This window comes from Leptodactylus fuscus, chromosome 5, assembly GCF_031893055.1.
Source record: "Leptodactylus fuscus isolate aLepFus1 chromosome 5, aLepFus1.hap2, whole genome shotgun sequence".
NCBI classification, from domain to species: Eukaryota; Metazoa; Chordata; class Amphibia; order Anura; family Leptodactylidae; genus Leptodactylus; species Leptodactylus fuscus.
In genome coordinates this window covers 220,207,752-220,232,184 of record NC_134269.1, presented here as the reverse complement: position 1 = coordinate 220,232,184, position 24,433 = coordinate 220,207,752, and the positions used below count along the sequence as shown (strand labels likewise).

Sequence of the window (24,433 nt, the reverse complement as noted above, 5' to 3'; positions counted from 1 at the left end):
CCCTTCCATGACCACATCTAGTGTAGTATAACAATCAGGAGGAGGTAGTGAAAGTGAGTGAGGAGCCAAAATAATCGGAGTCCCCCTGGGCGGCGTCTCTGCACGGACTGCACCCTAATGGTCAGCGTCTCCTCTTTAGTGGCAGGTCACCGGGAACCAGAACTTGTCCAACCCTGCGGCCAGCGGCAACTCCACCCCGTCCAGCCCAACCATCAGCAGTGTGGCCGGAGGGGATGGGAAGGGCCTGTCCTCCCCCGTTATGGAGTTGGTATCTTCAGCAGCAAATTCCTTCAACCTCCCTCCGCTGCCTGATGTAAGTGCAGTCCGGGGACCACCACTCCCATTATCCCCCACCATAGGTGCGATGCTGCTACTTGTCATGTCACCTCCTCTCATGTCCATCCTCCATGCCGCCCCTATTGGGGGTGCAGTTGTACCAGGGAGCTGCAGTCTATAGAGGCCTTCAGAGCTGCGCTCACTGCCTGCCTTCTCTTACAGATTGATAGCACCGATCACCTCATCATGGACAAATTGTTCCGTAAAGACCTTGCTATGGAGAGTCACCACCAGCAGCGAATGGCGTCCCACCACCGCACCGTCCAGTCCCCCAACTCGTCTGTCCCGTCTCCACTAGGTACATATAATAACCCCGCTCATGTGATTGTAATGCGCCCCTCCTATTGGTCCTCCTGCATAATGACCGACTCTTGTCCTGTCCAGGGTCCATGGCTGCCGTTCATCCTCCGATCCGTACGTCTAGTGCATCCAGTGTGGGCAGTCGTGAAAGGTGATTGCATGATGTCTGGATCTAGTGCCCTGCAGCACAGAGTGTTTCAGGAGCAGAATGTAACACTGTGTTTTGTGGTCTGTTCTGTAGTATCGGGTCTTCCAGCAAGCGAAGTGGGGGCGCCGACTCCACACACAAAGTACCGATCGTCAGACTGGAGCCCATCAAAATCAAGTCTGAGAACAACGTGGACAGCGAGACCCTCGATTATCCGGTGGTGGTGGTCAAACAAGGCAACCGGCGCCCACAACAGCGCCCCCACAATGTAAGAGGCGGGAGCCAATGCATGCTGGGAGTTGTAGTTGTGCACTGTTCACCCCTGTCTATGACGCCACTGACTGCTGCCATCTTTCCTTCCAGCCCAACTACTCAGGGAACATTCTCACCCCCATGATGCTGGACAGAAACGGCAACCGCACCTCCAAATCTGACACTGGGGCGCGGCGGGACACGCCGGACAGTACCGGTGACCGCCACGTCGTACAGGAGGGGTCACTGTCTGCCTCCAGTGATTGGATGTCTCAGAACCATGTGACTGAGAGCGGCGGAAAAGAAGACGACCCCAACGAAGACTGGTGCGCGGTGTGTCAGAACGGGGGCGAGCTGCTCTGCTGCGAGAAGTGTCCCAAAGTGTTCCATCTCTCCTGCCATGTGCCTACACTGATGAACTTCCCCAGGTCAGGAGGCGGCCGTCACCCTCGTCATACTAGCAGACTTCTAGCTGAGGTTTTGTCGCAGTGTATAAGTCTAGATCACATCCTGACTCCATCTTGTTCTCTCGCAGCGGCGAGTGGTTCTGCACCTTCTGCCGGGATCTTTCCAAACCAGAAGTGGAATACGACTGTGACGACCCGGCCCTGGCCGAGAAGAGGAAGCTCGGAGGCGTCACCATCATGGCGCCCATGGACCAGAGAGTAAGTGTCGGTAGCCTCCCCCCTCCCCATTAGTCTGGTGACCCTGGAGTCGCATAGTAATACCCCTCCCCCGTATATTGTACCTGCAGAAGTGTGAGCGCATCCTCCTGTACCTCTTCTGCCACGAGATGAGCCTGCCCTTCCAGGACCCCGTCCCACTTACGGTAAGTGCCGTCAGGTCGCTGTCATGGGGGCGCGGTGACGGCTGATAACATGGAGCCATAGATGACACGGGGGGGGGGTCTTGCTTTTTCAGGTGCCTGATTATTACAGAATCATAAAGAAGCCGATGGATTTATCGCACATCAAGCGAAAACTCCAGCTGAACGGCTCGCCGCACTACTCGCAGCCCGAGGAATTCGTAAGCGACGTCCGGCTGATATTTAGGAACTGCGCTGAGTTCAATGAGGTGAGGAAACGGCTTACGCTCCTCCAGTCACATCCAAAGCTGCACCTGATAGAGGAGAGGCTTCACTCCAGTGCCCCCTGCTGGTTACATGTCCATAACAAGGATTTTCCTGGTCTTAATATAGCCCTGATCTTATCAGAGACCCCCCCCCCCCCCTCACCGCACATCAGGCCCCCGACTCTTAAATCGGTTTCGGACCAAATTCCCAATTAGACTCAGCCCTCAGATCAGACCCCTAAACTTCATACCCCACCCCCCAATCCGACCGGACTATCTGCTGTTGTGAGCGGGGTCTTGGCCGCCGCTCCGTTAACCCTTCTCATGCTTCCTCCCACAGCCCGATTCGGAAGTGGCCACGGCCGGCACCCGCCTGGAGTCCTACTTTGAGGAACTGCTTGCGAACATTTACCAAGACAAGAAATTCCCCAAATTAACTTACGAGTTTAGCGTCGGCGAAGAAGAGACGGACGACTTTGTCACGCCGCGGAAAAAACGCTTCAAAGGGGACGAGCGCATATTTTTCAAATGAACTTAGTTTGTAGCGCCGCCGTGTACATAAGATGTTAGCTGTTCAATAAAACTATTTTTGGAAATGGCTGCGAGCCTGCGACTCGTAACCCAGCCAGGCGCCAACATGAAGGACGCAACGTGGACGCTCCGCCTCCTTCCTAAACCCCACCCCCTCTGCAGCTGCTCCACATTCACCCGACATGTCGGCCCGCAAGACGCCCCCGGATGGTCGGAGACGCTCGGAGCAGTCTAATGTGAACTGTCGACTGGACACTCCATGTTATAGATTCTGTTCTCTATGTACAGGGGGAGCAAAGGTCAGGGAACCGGCAGGTGGGTCATGTGACACTGAACGTAACGTACAAGGGTCTGATGAATGGTATATACATGTCATGTATGGTAAGAATGTGACAGCCTGTATTATACTCCAGAGCTGCGCTCACCAGTGCCTGCACCAGCAGAATAGTGAGCGCAGCTCTGCAGCTTACATACAGGAGAGGATTCGCGCTGTGTTCCTGACTTTCGGGCTCCGCCTGTATTTTCTGTTTGTCGCCGTTCTCACCTTCGTCTTCCGCTCTGAAGTTTCTTTTCTTTCTGACGTTCGATGAGAACAAGGTAAAGAGTTTTCTGTTATAACAAGAGTTAATTTATCACCCGTTCACACTGCGCGTTTCTTTGCCTTTTATTGGAGGGACACCTTGTGGGGTTGTATTTTGTAGACTTGGGGTGTCTGTTGGCTCCCCCACCTTCTCAGGGTCTTATGTGTGAGCCCCCGATCCTCGGCAGGGTGTGCACACTCGCTATCACTGTAATGTCAGGCCGTAGACAGAACTTTCCAGAAAGCGAGCGACTTGTCGTATGTAGCGTCTGCAGTATACTCCAGTCACAGCTAAAGCTGCAGTCACACATTGGCCTGTAATCTAAGGTACTGCTGACACCGAACCATTGGCATGAACAGGGATCATTAGGATTACAGCTCTGGATGTGACTGGAGCATGTGGAGGGTGTCCCGCACTTTGCCTTCCCTCCCTATGATTGGTGCTTGTATGCCCCAGAGAGCGCCCCCTGCCTGTAGCTTGCAGTAAGGTAGAGCCAGTGTCAGTATTACCCCCCGCAGGTGCAGTGAGATAAGCGGCACTGGATGTGTGGCGGCCGCTTATCTCTGCTGTTAGCAGATCTCTGGTCATCACTGTAACCCTTCCCCCCCCCCCCCCCCCATATTATTATTTTCTCTTTAGCACCTTCTATTTGCCCATGTAGAGTATAAATGGTCCCCCCCCCCCCCCATGTGCCCCGGGGGTGGGATAAACCATCCATAAGAGGCAGGGGCAGATTAACTCCTACAGCTCCGGCCGCTGCCTCACATATATTTATGTACTGGGCCCCTCGTCCTCCGCGTTGCGTTACGTTTTGCTCTGAGGGGCGATTTGTTTTATTACAAATGAGAGATGTTTTTGGATTAGAATCTGAGCTTTATTTTCCTTGTTGGTTGCGTCTTCTGTGTGACCGCCAAGGGTGCACTAACTTCTGCTCCTCCTGTAATAAAGTCTTCTCTTCTACGCTGCCGTCACTTCACTTGCTGCAGAGGGAACAGAAACGGGACAAGTGCGGGGTCAGAAGATCCGAAAGTAATACGGGGCTTATAGCAAAACCTCAGCGAGAGCCGTGAGTGGGGTCGTTACTTATACACCTATGGGGTGGGGTTGGTGTTCCTGATCCACAGCGCCAAATCCCACACTTCTCTTAAAGGGATTGTTCCCATGAGGAATATTATGTATACCCTAAAGCCAGCCCCTTAATTGTAACAGAAGGGTTTTCCAGGAACACTGTGAGAATAGCGCCACCTACTGTGTATATGGAGAGCCAGGTGGACATGCATGCTCGGTCAGATATGTGGTGTGGCCAGTAGCTGCCTCTCAGGATCCTGAATGAGCTGAGTGTGTGGGACAATCCCTTTAAAGGGAACCTGTCAGGGTGATTTGGGACCTGCACTGAAGCCAGGGTATACAACTGAGGAGCAGCGCAGGGGCCGGGGGGAGCACCAGAGGGGACACTCAGCCATAGGTGATAGGTTTTATAATGCAGAGATTGGAACAGTAACCACCCACAGCACCTAATGGAACGGGGTTTATGGTCCCAAATTTTTACAAGTTCCCTTTAATATAATCAGATTATATAAAACAATTCAATTCTGTGTCACCACTAGGGGGAGCTCTCCACGTACAGATTATACAGTCACCACTAGGGGGAGCTCTCCACATATATATTATACAGTCACCACTAGGGGGAGCTCACTACGTACAGATTATACAGTCACCACTAGGGGGAGCTCACTACGTACAGATTATACAGTCACCACTAGGGGGAGCTCACTACGTACAGATTATACAGTCACCACTAGGGGGAGCTCACTACGTACAGATTATACAGTCACCACTAGGGGGAGCTCACTACGTACAGATTATACAGTCACCACTAGGGGGAGCTCACTACGTACAGATTATACAGTCACCACTAGGGGGAGCTCACTACGTACAGATTATACAGTCACCACTAGGGGGAGCTCACTACGTACAGATTATACAGTCACCACTAGGGGGAGCTCACTACGTACAGATTATACAGTCACCACTAGGGGGAGCTCACTACGTACAGATTATACAGTCACCACTAGGGGGAGCTCACTACGTACAGATTATACAGTCACCACTAGGGGGAGCTCAGTACATACAGATTATACAGTCACCACTAGGAGGAGCTCACTACATACAGATTATACAGTCACCACTAGGGGGAGCTCACTACATACAGATTATACAGTCACCACTAGGGGGAGCTCACTACATACAGTATATACAGTCACCACTAGAGGGAGCTCACTACATACAGATTATACAGTCACCACTAGGAGGAGCTCACTACATACAGATTATACAGTCACCACTAGGGGGAGCTCACTACATACAGATTATACAGTCACCACTAGGAGGAGCTCACTACATACAGATTATACAGTCACCACTAGAGGGAGCTCACTACATACAGATTATACAGTCACCACTAGGGGGAGCCACTACATACAGAATATACAGTCACCACTAGGAGGAGCTCAGTACATACAGATTATACAGTCACCACTAGGAGGAGCTCACTACATACAGATTATACAGTCACCACTAGAGGGAGCTCACTACATACAGATTATACAGTCACCACTAGGAGGAGCTCACTACATACAGATTATACAGTCACCACTAGGGGGAGCTCACTACATACAGATTATACAGTCACCACTAGGAGGAGCTCACTACATACAGATTATACAGTCACCACTAGAGGGAGCTCACTACATACAGATTATACAGTCACCACTAGGGGGAGCCACTACATACAGAATATACAGTCACCACTAGGAGGAGCTCAGTACATACAGATTATACAGTCACCACTAGGAGGAGCTCACTACATACAGATTATACAGTCACCACTAGAGGGAGCTCACTACATACAGATTATACAGTCACCACTAGGAGGAGCTCACTACATACAGATTATACAGTCACCACTAGGGGGAGCTCACTACATACAGATTATACAGTCACCACTAGGAGGAGCTCACTACATACAGATTATACAGTCACCACTAGGAGGAGCTCACTACATACAGATTATACAGTCACCACTAGGGGGAGCTCACTACAGATTATACAGTCACCACTAGGGGGAGCTCACTACATACAGATTATACAGTCACCACTAGGAGGAGCTCACTACATACAGATTATATAGTCACCACTAGAGGGAGCTCACTACATACAGATTATACAGTCACCACTAGGAGGAGCTCACTACATACAGATTATACAGTCACCACTAGGAGGAGCTCACTACATACAGATTATACAGTCACCACTAGGGGGAGCTCACTACAGATTATACAGTCACCACTAGGGGGAGCTCGCTACATACAGATTATACAGTCACCACTAGGGGGAGCTCGCTACATACAGATTATACAGTCACCACTAGGAGGCGCTCGCTACATACAGATTATACAGTCACCACTTGGAGGAGCTCGCTACATACAGATTATACAGTCACCACTAGGAGGAGCTCGCTACATACAGATTATACAGTCACCACTAGGAGGAGCTCGCTACATACAGATTATACAGTCACCACTAGGAGGAGCTCGCTACATACAGATTATACAGTCACCACTAGGAGGAGCTCGCTACATACAGATTATACAGTCACCACTAGGAGGAGCTCGCTACATACAGATTATACAGTCACCACTAGGAGGAGCTCGCTACATACAGATTATACAGTCACCACTAGGAGGAGCTCGCTACATACAGATTATACAGTCACCACAAGGGGGAGCTCGCTACATACAGATTATACAGTCACCACTAGAGGGAGCTCACTACATACAGATTATACAGTCACCACTAGGAGGAGCTCACTACATACAGATTATACAGTCACCACTAGGGGGAGCACACTACATACAGATTATACAGTCACCACTAGGGGGAGCTCACTACATACAGATTATACAGTCACCACTAGGAGGCGCTCACTACATACAGATTATACAGTTATTGGATCTCTGACCACCAGCAGACACCCCCTGCACCCCCCACTACTTTCTTACCTGCAGCGCTCGCCCCTTGGTCTCTATGGGCAGAGTGAAGGCAGAAAGGGCACAGACAAAACAGACGGAGGCGAAGAGGCAGAGACCCCCGATAATGGAGTGGCTGAGCAGGACCTGTGAGGGTATATAGGTATATATAACTTGTGTCCCTCCTCTGAGCACTTATATACAGTTTCTACTGGGCCTTACTTGTGCTATGAACGGGGCGGCCATTGCTCCTATGCGGCACAGAGAGCCGGCCGTCCCCATCCCGATCGCTCTCATCACGGTGGGATAAACCTGCGGAGAGAAATCAGAACGTAATGAATCGCAGTCACGTGACCCTGAGCCGCCCCCTGGAATTAGAAAATACTCCGTGACTGATGTGCGCCCCTCAATAGCGGGCTGGGGTCAGGAGGTCATGTCATGGTTACCCATCCCCCTCCATCTTCGCTACCTCCGCCGTGTAGATGTAGATGGTGTTGAAGTTCGCCGACACCAAAGCTCGAAGGCAGAAAAAAATGGCGATGACGCCGGCCCTGAGGACGAGAGAAGACAAATCACATCTGTGACCGAGGATCCGGCAGAGCGACCCCCAAACAGATCGGCCCCCTCTTACCGGGACATGCAGATGTTCAGCAGCAAGAAGAAGATCGCGGTGGTCGTCATGGTGATGCCGAGAGTCCAGCGGCGACCAATCAGATTAATGGCCAAAAGGTTAAACGGATTTACTAAAGAAAAGAAGCGATCACTGACCGGGATCTACAGAGAGCTCAGATACCTGCAGTCACCACTAGGGGGAGCTCACAGGGGTATACAGCACCTATACATCCACTAGGGGGAGCTCACAGGGGTGTACAGCACCTATACACCCACTAGGGGGAGCTCACAGGGGTATACAGCACCTATACACCCACTAGGGGGAGCTCACAGGGGTATACAGCACCTATACACCCACTAGGGGGAGCTCACAGGGGTGTACAGCACCTATACATCCACTAGGGGGAGCTCACAGGGGTGTACAGCACCTATACATCCACTAGGGGGAGCTCACAGGGGTATACAGCACCTATACTGTACATCTACTAGGGAGAGCTCACAGGGGTATACAGCACCTATACTGTACATCCACTAGGGGGAGCTCACAGGGGTATACAGCACCTATACATCCACTAGGGGGAGCTCACAGGGGTGTACAGCACCTATACATCCACTAGGAGGAGCTCACAGGGGTGTACAGCACCTATACATCCACTAGGGGGAGCTCACAGGGGTGTACAGCACCTATACATCCACTAGGGGGAGCTCACAGGGGTGTACAGCACCTATACATCCACTAGGAGGAGCTCACAGGGGTGTACAGCACCTATACATCCACTAGGGGGAGCTCACAGGGGTGTACGGCACCTATACACCCACTAGGGGGAGCTCACAGGGGTGTACAGCACCTATACATCCACTAGGGGGAGCTCACAGGGGTATACAGCACCTATACACATACATTATAACATTCTATCTGCCTGCAGTCACCACTAGGGAGAGCTCACAGGGGTATACAGCACCTATACTGTACATCCACTAGGGGGAGCTCACAGGGGTATACAGCACCTATACTGTACATCTACTAGGGAGAGCTCACAGGGGTATACAGCACCTATACTGTACATCCACTAGGGGGAGCTCACAGGGGTATACAGCACCTATACATCCACTAGGGGGAGCTCACAGGGGTGTACAGCACCTATACATCCACTAGGAGGAGCTCACAGGGGTGTACAGCACCTATACACCCACCAGGGGGAGCTCACAGGGGTATACAGCACCTATACTGTACATCCACTAGGGGGAGCTCACAGGGGTGTACAGCACCTATACACCCACCAGGGGGAGCTCACAGGGGTATACAGCACCTATACATCCACTAGGGGGAGCTCACAGGGGTATACAGCACCTATACACATACATTATAACATTCTATCTGCCTGCAGTCACCACTAGGGGGAGCTCACAGGGGTATACAGCACCTATACTGTACATCCACTAGGGGGAGCTCACAGGGGTGTACAGCACCTATACACCCACCAGGGGGAGCTCACAGGGGTATACAGCACCTATACATCCACTAGGAGGAGCGCACAGGGGTATACAGCACCTATACATCCACTAGGGGCAGCTCACAGGGGTGTACGGCACCTATACACCCACCAGGGGGAGCTCACAGGGGTGTACGGCACCTATACACCCACTAGGGGGAGCTCACAGGGGTGTACGGCTCCTATACATCCACTAGGGGGAGCTCACAGGGGTGTACGGCACCTATACACCCACTAGGGGGAGCTCACAGGGGTGTACGGCACCTATACATCCACTAGGGGGAGCTCACAGGGGTATACAGCACCTATACTGTACATCCACTAGGGGGAGCTCACAGGGGTGTACAGCACCTATACACCCACTAGGAGGAGCTCACAGGGGTGTACGGCACCTATACACCCACTAGGGGGAGCTCACAGGGGTGTACGGCACCTATACACCCACTAGGGGGAGCTCACAGGGGTATACGGCTCCTATACATCCACTAGGGGGAGCTCACAGGGGTGTACGGCACCTATACACCCACTAGGGGGAGCTCACAGGGGTGTACGGCTCCTATACACCCACTAGGGGGAGCTCACAGGGGTGTACGGCACCTATACATCCACTAGGGGGAGCTCACAGGGGTGTACGGCTCCTATACATCCACTAGGGGGAGCTCACAGGGGTGTACAGCACCTATACACCCACTAGGGGGAGCTCACAGGGGTGTACGGCTCCTATACATCCACTAGGGGGAGCTCACAGGGGTGTACAGCACCTATACACCCACCAGGGGGAGCTCACAGGGGTGTACGGCTCCTATACATCCACCAGGGGGAGCTCACAGGGGTATACGGCTCCTATACACATACATGATAACATTCTATCTGCCTGCAATCACCACTAGGGGGAGCTCACAGCAGACAGGGGTATACGGCTCCTATACACCCACTAGGGGGAGCTCATGGCACAGGGGTATACGGCTCCTATACTCATACATTATAATATTCTACCTGCAGTCACCATTAGGGGGAGCTCAAAGCACACAGGGGTATACGGCTCCTATACACCCACTAGGGGGAGCTCACAGGGGTATACGGCTCCTATACACCCACTAGGGGGAGCTCACAGGGGTATACGGCTCCTATACACCCACTAGGGGGAGCTCACAGGGGTATACGGCTCCTATACACCCACTAGGGGGAGCTCACAGGGGTATACGGCTCCTATACACCCACTAGGGGGAGCTCACAGGGGTATACGGCTACTATACACACACTAGGGGGAGCTCACAGCACACGGGGGTATACGGCTCCTATACACCCACTAGGGGGAGCTCACAGCACACGGGGGTATACGGCTCCTATACACCCACTAGGGGGAGCTCACAGCAGACAACTTCTATAGAACTCCTCTGTACTGTACATGTATGTGCTTTGAGCTCCCCCTAGTGGTTCGATGACTTCTACCCCCACAGACTCTCCCGCCCCCGAGGTTCCGCTTCTCGCAGCAGTAGTTCCTCACAGGCGATCTCTCCCACCGTGCTGATGATCATGGTCTGGTAGTCGGAGGGGCTGAGCATGTGGCAGTAGCAGGGGTTGTTCATCTCCTCGTCCCCTCCTGTTCTCTGACCCGTCCCGCACAGCAGATCCTTCTCCAGCAGCTCCGAGCTCGCCAGGATCACCCCGTAGTACGCAAAGGCGATTCCCAACCTGAACAGAGGAAAAACGGTCAATGTAAGGCACGGCTGCGAGGTGTGAACCCTGGTACAGAGAGCGCCCCTAGTGACCATGTGGCTGTCTGTAGTAGTGCAGCTCGGTCACAGCTCAGCCAAACTCGGGGGAGTACCATAGGTAGCCACATTACTCATAGATGGCGCTGTGTGGTCAGGGAGCCTCGACATCCTGAGCGTGCGCTCCCTACACTCTGCACAACTTGTAAAGCGCCCCCTGCTTACAGGATTATGTCATTGCAACCTGAGATTACCAGATCACCCAAATCTGCAACGACGTCCGCAAATATTTCGGGTCCAGAAGATCAAGAAAACTTCCATTTTTCTCCTGGGGAAGAAGAAGAGTATACAGAGTATATAGAGTATATAGTCAGTGTCTCTGCTCCGCCTCCTCCTCATTGTGTTCCTTAATGCTCCAGTCACATTTAGAGCTGCACTTACAGTGCTGGATTATAATATCTCACTGCTGCCCCCTGCTGGAGGAGACTAAGCAGGAGATCGCCTGCAGCTCTGGGTGTGATTGGAGTACCAGGACTTACCGCCACCGGTTCGTGGATTGTCCCCTCCGGCATCTTGGATCGATTGATTTTGGCGATTTTTCCCAACGTCTCCATCGCTTCTTGTTTTTTGCCCACAGAAACGTTAAACCTGGCCGACTCGGGGACGAACTGCGGGAAAAACGGCGAATCGTGTGACAGAGGATCACGTCGCCCCCCGGAGGGCAGAACAGGGAACTGCCCCAAACGTGTGAAAATAATCCCAAAAATAACAATGTAACAAGGCAATCGCTTACTTTGAAGACGAGGATGAGGATGATGCCGGGGATGGAAGCGAAACGTATGAGCCAGCGCCAGCCTAGTGTGGGAATGACCACGGAGCCCAGACCGATGATAAGTAACGACCCCGCCAGCCAGAAGAGCTGCAGACACAAACCAGGGGACGAATGGAAGGAATTACTAGAGGAGATCACCGAGAAGGAAAGGGGCACTCCGGGGAGAACTAATAACAATGAGGCGTGTCTGGAGGAGGGGCTGTGTGTCAAGCCCCGCCCCTGTGCAGAGTGCTCCTTTAAGTGCATATAGCCAGGCATTGGAAAACTCCATCTCTGCCATGTGTTATGGAGGTTGCCGGGGTGTCACACGCATTGTATGATTAACCTCTTATACGCCACCCGTGCCCGGCCCTCCGCGGGCTCTTACCTGGGATAGCGGCAGCATGTAACCACGGAAATTCTTTGGCAAAAACTCTGTTTTTATGATGAAGCTGAAAAATAATAATAAGAATTTAGAGGTTTTATCTCCCAGTGTAGCCCATGTAAGCGTGGGTGGAGCTTAGTGATCACATGACCACTGAGAGGGTGGAGCCTCACACCTATCCCCTAATAGGACAATATATTGTTTAGGGGAGGGGCTTCTCCACGTAAAGGGAGAGGGGAGGAGTCATGGAGGAATGGATGGAGTTCGCCTTTACGTGCATTTCTCTGACACTGACCCCTGAGAATGGCCAGAGACCCCGCATCCGACCATACAGCGCAGGAAGACAAACCAGGCGTACGAGGGAGAGAAGGAGGTGAGCAAAGAGAAGTACGCCCCCCACAGGAAGGAGATGACCAACATCTGGAGGAAGAGAATGACACAAGCCCATTACTACCGAGCCCACAGATAACCCCGACCCCAGCCGAAAACACCCAGAATACGGAAATGTCACCAACCTTACGACGACCATATCTATCAGCAAGAAGTCCAAGAGCGATACTGAACACCATGTATCCGAGGAAAACCATCTGCAAAACAGGAACACGTCCAGTATTATACTCCAGAGCTGCGCTCACTATTCTGCTGGTACAGTCACTGTGTACATACATTACATTACTTATCCTGTATTATACCCCAGAGCTGCGCTCACTATTCTGCTGGTACAGTCACTGTGTACATACATTACATTACTTATCCTGTATTATACCCCAGAGCTGCGCTCACTATTCTGCTGGTACAGTCACTGTGTACATACATTACATTACTTATCCTGTATTATACTCCAGAGCTGCACTCACTATTCTGCTGGTGCAGTCACTGTGTACATACATTACATTACTTATCCTGTATTATACTCCAGAGCTGCGCTCACTACTCTGCTGGTACAGTCACTGTGTACATACATTACATTACTTATCCTGTATTATTCTCCAGAGCTGCGCTCACTATTCTGCTGGTGCAGTCACTGTGTACATACATTACATTACTTATCCTGTATTATACTCCAGAGCTGCGCTCACTATCCTGCTGATACAGTCACTGTGTACATACATTACATTACTTATCCTGTATTATACTCCAGAGCTGCGCTCACTATTCTGCTGGTACAGTCACTGTGTACATACATTACTTATCCTGTATTATACTCCAGAGCTGCGCTCACTATTCTGCTGGTGCAGTCACTGTGTACATACATTACATTACTTATCCTGTATTATACTCCAGAGCTGCGCTCACTATTCTGCTGGTGCAGTCACTGTGTACATACATTACATTACTTATCCTGTATTATACTCCAGAGCTGCGCTCACTACTCTGCTGGTGCAGTCACTGTGTACATACATTACATTACTTATCCTGTATTATTCTCCAGAGCTGCGCTCACTATTCTGCTGGTACAGTCACTGTGTACATACATTACTTATCCTGTATTATACTCCAGAGCTGCGCTCACTATTCTGCTGGTGCAGTCACTGTGTACATACATTACATTACTTATCCTGTATTATACTCCAGGGCTGCGCTCACTATTTTGCTGGTACAGTCACTGTGTACATACATTACTTATCCTGTATTATACTCCAGAGCTGCGCTCACTATTCTGCTGGTGCAGTCACTGTGTACATACATTACATTACTTATCCTGTATTATACTCCAGAGCTGCGCTCACTATTCTGCTGGTACAGTCACTGTGTACATACATTACTTATCCTGTATTATACTCCAGAGCTGCGCTCACTATTCTACTGGTGCAGTCACTGTGTACATACATTACATTACTTATCCTGTATTATACTCCAGGGCTGCGCTCACTATTTTGCTGGTGCAGTCACTGTGTACATACATTACATTACTTATCCTGTATTATACTCCAGAGCTGCGCTCACTATTCTGCTGGTACAGTCACTGTGTACATACATTACTTATCCTGTATTATACTCCAGAGCTGCGCTCACTATTCTGCTGGTGCAGTCACTGTGTACATACATTACATTACTTATCCTGTATTATACTCCAGAGCTGCGCTCACTATTCTGCTGGTGCAGTCACTGTGTACATACATTACATTACTTATCCTGTATTATACTCCAGAGCTGCGCTCACTATTCTGCTGGTACAGTCACTGTGTGCATACATTACATTACTTATCCTGTATTATACCCCAGAGCTGCGCTCACTATTCTGCTGGTACAGTCACTGTGTACATACATTACATTACTTATCCTGTATAATACTCCAGAGCTGCGCTCACTATTCTGCTGGTACAGTCACTGTGTACATACATTACATTACTTATCCTGTATTATACTCCAGAGCTGCGCTCACTATTCTGCTGGTGCAGTCACTATGTACATACATTACATTACTTATCCTGTATTATACTCCAGAGCTGCGCTCACTATTCTGCTGGTGCAGTCACTGTGTACATACATTACATTACTTATCCTGTATTATACTCCAGAGCTGCGCTCACTACTCTGCTGGTACAGTCACTGTGTACATACATTACATTACTTATCCTGTATTATTCTCCAGAGCTGCGCTCACTATTCTGCTGGTGCAGTCACTGTGTACATACATTACATTACTTATCCTGTATTATACTCCAGAGCTGCGCTCACTATCCTGCTGATACAGTCACTGTGTACATACATTACATTACTTATCCTGTATTATACTCCAGAGCTGCGCTCACTATTCTGCTGGTACAGTCACTGTGTACATACATTACTTATCCTGTATTATACTCCAGAGCTGCGCTCACTATTCTGCTGGTGCAGTCACTGTGTACATACATTACATTACTTATCCTGTATTATACTCCAGAGCTGCACTCACTATTCTGCTGGTGCAGTCACTGTGTACATACATTACATTACTTATCCTGTATTATACTCCAGAGCTGCGCTCACTATTCTGCTGGTGCAGTCACTGTGTACATACATTACATTACTTATCCTGTATTATACTCCAGAGCTGCGCTCACTATTCTGCTGGTACAGTCACTGTGTACATACATTACATTACTTATCCTGTATTATACTCCAGAGCTGCGCTCACTACTCTGCTGGTACAGTCACTGTGTACATACATTACATTACTTATCCTGTATTATTCTCCAGAGCTGCGCTCACTATTCTGCTGGTGCAGTCACTGTGTACATACATTACATTACTTATCCTGTATTATACTCCAGAGCTGCGCTCACTATCCTGCTGATACAGTCACTGTGTACATACATTACATTACTTATCCTGTATTATACTCCAGAGCTGCGCTCACTATTCTGCTGGTACAGTCACTGTGTACATACATTACTTATCCTGTATTATACTCCAGAGCTGCGCTCACTATTCTGCTGGTGCAGTCACTGTGTACATACATTACATTACTTATCCTGTATTATACTCCAGAGCTGCGCTCACTATTCTGCTGGTACAGTCACTGTGTACATACATTACATTACTTATCCTGTATTATACCCCAGAGCTGCGCTCACTATTCTGCTGGTACAGTCACTGTGTACATACATTACATTACTTATCCTGTATAATACTCCAGAGCTGCGCTCACTATTCTGCTGGTGCAGTCACTGTGTACATACATTACATTACTTATCCTGTATTATACCCCAGAGCTGCGCTCACTATTCTGCTGGTGCAGTCACTGTGTACATACATTACATTACTTATCCTGTATTATACTCCAGAGCTGCGCTCACTATTCTGCTGGTGCAGTCACTGTGTACATACATTACATTACTTATCCTGTATAATACTCCAGAGCTGCGCTCACTATTCTGCTGGTGCAGTCACTGTGTACATACATTACATTACTTATCCTGTATTATACTCCGGAGCTGCGCTCACTATTCTGCTGGTACAGTCACTGTGTACATACATTACATTACTTATCCTGTATTATACTCCAGAGCTGCGCTCACTATTCTGCTGGTGCAGTCACTGTGTACATACATTACATTACTTATCCTGTATTATACTCCAGAGCTGCGCTCACTATTCTGCTGGTACAGTCACTGTGTACATACATTACATTACTTATCCTGTATTATACTCCAGAGCTGCGCTCACTATTCTGCTGGTGAAGTCACTGTGTACATACATTACATTACTTATCCTGTATTATACTCCAGAGCTGCGCTCACTATTCTGCTGGTACAGTCACTGTGTACATACATTACATTACTTATCCTGTATTATACTCCAGAGCTGCGCTCACTATTCTGCTGGTGCAGTCACTGTGTACATACATTACATTACTTATCCTGTATTATACCCCAGAGCTGCGCTCACTATTCTGCTGGTGCAGTCACTGTGTACATACATTACATTACTTATCCTGTATTATACCCCAGAGCTGCGCTCACTATTCTGCTGGTGCAGTCACTGTGTACATACATTACATTACTTATCCTGTATTATACTCCAGAGCTGCGCTCACTATTCTGCTGGTGCAGTCACTGTGTACATACATTACATTAATTATCCTGTATTATACTCCAGAGCTGCGCTCACTATTCTGCTTGGGATTTCCTCGCCCTGTTACTCACCATGGTCACTAGCGCCACCTGTATGCCGCTGAGATGCCACTCACATCTAATGGAGGAGGAGATGACGGCTATGAGCATGATCTCCATGGCTTCGGCAATCTGTCGGAGTATATATATATACACATGAGATCGTTGCTCGCCGTCTCTTCTCGCCGGTCGCTGCGGTTTCTCGCCATTATACTCACCCCAGTACTCCCCATAATCAGAAACAACATAATATGGAAGCGGCCAAACCCGATGGTCTCCACGGCGTCCTCCACTGAATACGTCTTTGGGCCTGAAGAAGAGTCTGAGATATAATAAACCATTGTGTAATAACACAGACCTCACCAAGATGGCGGCTCACAGTCTCCAGGGTGCTGTCATGTGACAGGGATAACATGGCGGCTGTCAGCGGTGTCTGTGCTTCACTGACTGGCAGAGCATGCGGGGAGATTCACCTCAGCGCCGGCCGCCATGTTGGCTCATCTCTCCTGGTTACTAGCCTCATTCTCATTAGATTGGGCCACAACATGGCCGCCCTTCCCCCCCTCACCCTTCTCAGGTTCGGTGACACGTGGCGGCCGTTGCTCCATGTTGATGGTGCTCACATATTTCGTCAGCCGAGGCTCCATCTTGTGTCATGTGACCGTTCTCCGTACCTTAAAAAATGCAAAAACCATAGATAATACAAGATCTGAAACTAAAACCCAGGACAGCGGTGGGCGGTATTATGTCACAGCTCCGACCCGCTCAGACTATTGGTTCATACTGCAGAGCAATCGCCGTAAACATCAATTTAGACTGTAATCCAACCAAGGACAATGTCTGCAAGGAGTCTGTATGATGTCCAAAGACAGACTGATAGCGGAATAAATAATAATAATTCTCAACTGCAGCTTTGGATGTGACTGGAGTGCGAGAACTGATATAGCGGGATCCAAAGAATACATTACCTGATGTGTAAGTGTCAGCGCAGAGATTACAGAATAGAAATATAACCGGGCCAGGAGCAAATAACTAATTATTATATGGCAGTATTATATTACAGTGCGGCTACAAAGAGGCAATTGTATGAACGGCGGCCTAATAACAAGCGACGAAGAAAAGTGACAACAGCTCAAGATAACGCAAGTACAGAGAAAGCCAAGACACAGCGAGGAGTCAGAAATGAAAAACCGACACCACATACACCGAAAACTATAAGAGCAATCACTCCCATCATGTATACATGTACAAGAATATAAGTACCATAATACTGCTTCTATGTACAAGAATATAACTACTATAATACTACTACTATGTACAAGAACATAACTACTATAATACTGCTCCTATGTACAAGAATATAACTACTATAATACTGCTCCTATGTACAAGAATATAACTACTATAATACTACTCCTATGTACAAGAATATAACTACTATAATACTACTCCTATGTACAAGAATATAACTACTATAATACTACCTCCTATGTACAAGAATATAACTACTATAATACTACCTCCTATGTACAAGAATATAACTACTATAATACTACTCCTATGTACAAGAATATAACTACTATAATACTGCTCCTATGTACAAGAATATAACTACTATAATACTGCTCCTATGTACAAGAATATAACTACTATAATACTACTCCTATGTACAAGAATATAACTACTATAATACTGCTCCTATGTACAGGAATATAACTACTATAATACTACTCCTATGTACAAGAATATAACTACTATAATACTACTCCTATGTACAGGAATATAACTACTATAATACTACTCCTATGTACAGGAATATAACTACTATAATACTACTCCTATGTACAAGAATATAACTACTATAATACTGCTCCTATGTACAATAATATAACTACTATAATACTGCTCCTATGTACAAGAATATAACTATTATAATACTGCTCCTATGTACAAGAATATAACTACTATAATACTACCTCCTATGTACAAGAATATAACTACTATAATACTACTCCTATTTACAAGAATATAACTACTATAATACTACTCCTATGTACAAGAATATAACTATTATAATACTACTCCTATGTACAAGAATATAACTACTATAATACTGCTCCTATGTACAAGAATATAACTACTATAATACTACTCCTATGTACAAGAATATAACTACTATAATACTACTCCTATGTACAAGAATATAACTACTATAATACTACTCCTATGTACAAGAATATAACTACTATAATACTGCTCCTATGTACAAGAATATAACTACTATAATACTACTCCTATGTACAAGAATATAACTACTATAATACTGCTCCTATGTACAAGAATATAACTACTATAATACTGCTCCTATGTACAAGAATATAACTACTATAATACTGCTCCTATGTACAAGAATATAACTACTATAATACTGCTACTATGTACAAGAATATAACTACTATAATACTACTCCTATGTACAAGAATATAACTACTATAATACTGCTTCTATGTACAAGAATATAACTACTATAATACTACTCCTATGTACAAGAATATAACTACTATAATACTGCTCCTATGTACAAGAATATAACTACTATAATACTGCTCCTATGTACAAGAATATAACTACTATAATACTACTTCTATGTACAAGAATATAACTACTATAATACTACTCCTATGTACAAGAATATAACTACTATAATACTGCTCCTATATACAAGAATATAACTACTATAATACTACTCCTATGTACAAGAATATAACTACTATAATACTACTCCTATGTACAAGAATATAACTACTATAATACTGCTCCTATATACAAGAATATAACTACTATAATACTACTCCTATGTACAAGAATATATCTACTATAATACTACTCTTATGTACAAGAACATAACTACTATAATACTACCTCCTATGTACAAGAATATAACTACTATAATACTACTCCTATGTACAAGAATATAACTACTATAATACTGCTCCTATATACAAGAATTTAACTACTATAATACTACTCCTATGTACAAGAATATATCTACTATAATACTACTCTTATGTACAAGAACATAACTACTATAATACTACTCCTATGTACAAGAATATAACTACTATAATACTGCTCCTATGTACAGGAATATAACTACTATAATACTACTCCTATGTACAGGAATATAACTACTATAATACTGCTCCTATGTACAAGAATATAACTACTATAATACTACTCCTATGTATAAGAATATAACTACTATAATACTACCTCCTCTGTACAAGAATATAACTACAATAATACTACTCCTATGTACAAGAATATAACTACTATAATACTACTCCTATGTACAAGAATATAACTACTATAATACTACTCCTATGTACAAGAATATAACTACTATAATACTGCTCCTATGTACAAGAATATAACTACTATAATACTACTCCTATGTACAAGAATATAACTACTATAATACTACTCCTATGTACAAGAATATAACTACTATAATACTGCTCCTATGTACAAGAATATAACTACTATAATACTACTCCTATGTACAAGAATATAACTACTATAATACTGCTCCTATGTACAAGAATATAACTACTATAATACTACTCCTATGTACAAGAATATAACTACTATAATACTACTCCTATGTACAAGAATATAACTACTATAATACTACTCCTATGTACAAGAATATAACTACTATAATACTACCTCCTATATACAAGAATATAACTACTATAATACTACTCCTATGTACAAGAATATAACTACTATAATACTATTCCTATGTACAAGAATATAACTACTATAATACTGCTCCTATGTACAAGAATATAACTACTATAATACTACTCCTATGTACAAGAATATAACTACTATAATACTACCTCCTATGTACAAGAATATAACTACTATAATACTACTCCTATGTACAAGAATATAACTACTATAATACTATTCCTATGTACAAGAATATAACTACTATAATACTACCTCCTATATACAAGAATATAACTACTATAATACTACCTCCTATATACAAGAATATAACTACTATAATACTACTCCTATGTACAAGAATATAACTACTATAATACTATTCCTATGTACAAGAATATAACTACTATAATACTGCTCCTATGTACAAGAATATAACTACTATAATACTACTCCTATGTACAAGAATATAACTACTATAATACTACCTCCTATGTACAAGAATATAACTACTATAATACTACTCCTATGTACAAGAATATAACTACTATAATACTGCTCCTATGTACAAGAATATAACTACTATAATACTGCTCCTATGTACAAGAATATAACTACTATAATACTGCTCCTATGTACAAGAATATAACTACTATAATACTACTCCTATGTACAAGAATATAACTACTATAATACTACTCCTATGTACAAGAATATAACTACTATAATACTGCTCCTATATACAAGAATATAACTACTATAATACTACTCCTATGTACAAGAATATAACTACTATAATACTCCTATGTACAAGAATATAACTACTATAATACTTCTCCTATGTACAAGAATATAACTACTATAATACTACTCCTATGTACAAGAATATAACTACTATAATACTACTCCTATGTACAAGAATATAACTACTATAATACTGCTCCTATGTACAAGAATATAACTACTATAATACTACTCCTATGTACAAGAATATAACTACTATAATACTACTCCTATGTACAAGAATATAACTACTATAATACTGCTCCTATATACAAGAATATAACTACTATAATACTACTCCTATGTACAAGAATATAACTACTATAATACTCCTATGTACAAGAATATAACTACTATAATACTTCTCCTATGTACAAGAATATAACTACTATAATACTACTCCTATGTACAAGAATATAACTACTATAATACTACTCCCTATGTACAAGAATATAACTACTATAATACTGCTCCTATGTACAAGAATATAACTACTATAATACTACTCCTATGTACAAGAATATAACTACTATAATACTACTCCTATGTACAAGAATATAACTACTATAATACTGCTCCTATGTACAAGAATATAACTACTATAATACTACCTCCTATGTACAAGAATATAACTACTATAATACTGCTCCTATGTACAAGAATATAACTACTATAATACTACTCCTATGTACAAGAATATAACTACTATAATACTACTCCTATGTACAAGAATATAACTACTATAATACTGCTCCTATGTACAAGAATATAACTACTATAATACTACCTCCTATGTACAAGAATATAACTACTATAATACTGCTCCTATGTACAAGAATATAACTACTATAATACTACTCCTATGTACAAGAATATAACTACTATAATACTACTCCTATGTACAAGAATATAACTACTATAATACTGCTCCTATGTACAAGAATATAACTACTATAATACTACCTCCTATGTACAAGAATATAACTACTATAATACTACTCCTATGTACAAGAATATAACTACTATAATACTACTCCTATGTACAAGAATATAACTACTATAATACTGCTCCTATGTACAAGAATATAACTACTATAATACTGCTCCTATGTACAAGAATATAACTACTATAATACTGCTCCTATGTACAAGAATATAACTACTATAATACTGCTCCTATGTACAGGAATATAACTACTATAATACTACTCCTATGTACAAGAATATAACTACTATAATACTACTCCTATGTACAAGAATATAACTACTATAATACTACCTCCTATGTACAAGAATATAACTACTATAATACTACTCCTATGTACAAGAATATAACTACTATAATACTACTCCTATGTACAAGAATATAACTACTATAATACTACTCCTATGTACAAGAATATAACTACTATAATACTACTCCTATGTACAAGAATATAACTACTATAATACTGCTCCTATGTACAAGAATATAACTACTATAATACTACTCCTATGTACAAGAATATAACTACTATAATACTGCTCCTATGTACAAGAATATAACTACTATAATACTGCTCCTATGTACAAGAATATAACTACTATAATACTACCTCCTATGTACAAGAATATAACTACTATAATACTACTCCTATGTACAAGAATATAACTACTATAATACTACTCCTATGTACAAGAATATAACTACTATAATACTACTCCTATGTACAAGAATATAACTACTATAATACTGCTCCTATGTACAAGAATATAACTACTATAATACTGCTCCTATGTACAAGAATATAACTACTATAATACTACCTCCTATGTACAAGAATATAACTACTATAATACTGCTCCTATGTACAGGAATATAACTACTATAATACTACCTCCTATGTACAAGAATATAACTACTATAATACTACTCCTATGTACAAGAATATAACTACTATAATACTGCTCCTATGTACAGGAATATAACTACTATAATACTACTCCTATGTACAAGAATATAACTACTATAATACTACTCCTATGTACAAGAATATAACTACTATAATACTACTCCTATGTACAAGAATATAACTACTATAATACTGCTCCTATGTACAAGAATATAACTACTATAATACTGCTCCTATGTACAAGAATATAACTACTATAATACTACCTCCTATGTACAAGAATATAACTACTATAATACTACTCCTATGTACAAGAATATAACTACTATAATACTGCTCCTATGTACAAGAATATAACTACTATAATACTACCTCCTATGTACAAGAATATAACTACTATAATACTACTCCTATGTACAAGAATATAACTACTATAATACTGCTCCTATGTACAAGAATATAACTACTATAATACTGCTCCTATGTACAAGAATATAACTACTATAATACTGCTCCTATGTACAAGAATATAACTACTATAATACTGCTCCTATGTACAAGAATATAACTACTATAATACTACCTCCTATGTACAAGAATATAACTACTATAATACTGCTCCTATGTACAAGAATATAACTACTATAATACTGCTCCTATGTACAAGAATATAACTACTATAATACTGCTCCTATATACAAGAATATAACTACTATAATACTACTCCTATGTACAAGAATATAACTACTATAATACTGCTCCTATGTACATGAATATAACTACTATAATACTACTATATACTGCTCTATAGACTCGGGTTATTTCTATAATACTCTCTTTGTGTTTCTGGGCGTGGCTAATCAGTGACATTATTTTATTGCTATCTCTCATTGGTCCGGCGGTCTATAAGCCCCTCCCCTGCTGTGTATGTATATATTATATAGGTTATATATCGCCTCCGATCTCTTCGGTTTTCCTCTCTCCTTGTAGTTGTAGTCTCGGTATTTCTTACCTCTCGGACTCTCTGCCGCTTTGCGGTGTCTTGTCAGACGTTCCCTCAGGTATCGCTTCCTTGGCTCCGCCTTCAGCTTATACACAGTCGTCTCCTTAAAGACATAATGTCCTGGACATTGAGGATCGCTGTATCTTATCCGCTCTCAGG

The 24,433-nt window shown here is 44.0% G+C and overlaps 2 protein-coding genes across 3 annotated transcripts in view; one reads left to right on the top strand and one right to left on the bottom strand.

Annotated features, from left to right (window-relative positions):
- TRIM24 (tripartite motif containing 24) overlaps positions 1–3,286 on the top strand; it is a 47,145-nt gene extending 43,859 nt beyond the window's left edge. The window contains exons 11-19 of one of the 2 annotated variants that reach the window (XM_075275466.1): positions 140–313; positions 499–634; positions 721–787; positions 878–1,052; positions 1,148–1,464; positions 1,572–1,701; positions 1,791–1,865; positions 1,958–2,110; positions 2,448–3,286. In XM_075275466.1, coding sequence (XP_075131567.1) covers positions 140–313; positions 499–634; positions 721–787; positions 878–1,052; positions 1,148–1,464; positions 1,572–1,701; positions 1,791–1,865; positions 1,958–2,110; positions 2,448–2,639 — 1,419 coding nt within the window. In that variant the 3' untranslated portion in view covers positions 2,640–3,286. The remainder of the gene's footprint in view (positions 1–139; positions 314–498; positions 635–720; positions 788–877; positions 1,053–1,147; positions 1,465–1,571; positions 1,702–1,790; positions 1,866–1,957; positions 2,111–2,447) is intronic. The other variant, XM_075275467.1, reaches the window with a different exon arrangement.
- Positions 3,287–7,268: 3,982 nt separating this feature from the next.
- On the bottom strand, positions 7,269–12,850 carry SVOPL (SVOP like). The gene is made up of 11 exons (XM_075275470.1): positions 12,779–12,850; positions 12,559–12,683; positions 12,267–12,330; positions 11,861–11,986; positions 11,607–11,735; positions 11,322–11,395; positions 10,860–11,047; positions 7,879–7,990; positions 7,717–7,798; positions 7,470–7,559; positions 7,269–7,394 (listed from the first exon to the last, which is right to left on the bottom strand). Exons 1-11 carry the CDS (start codon positions 12,848–12,850, stop codon positions 7,269–7,271), a joined length of 1,188 nt encoding a protein of 395 aa, XP_075131571.1.
- Positions 12,851–24,433: the final 11,583 nt, after the last annotated feature.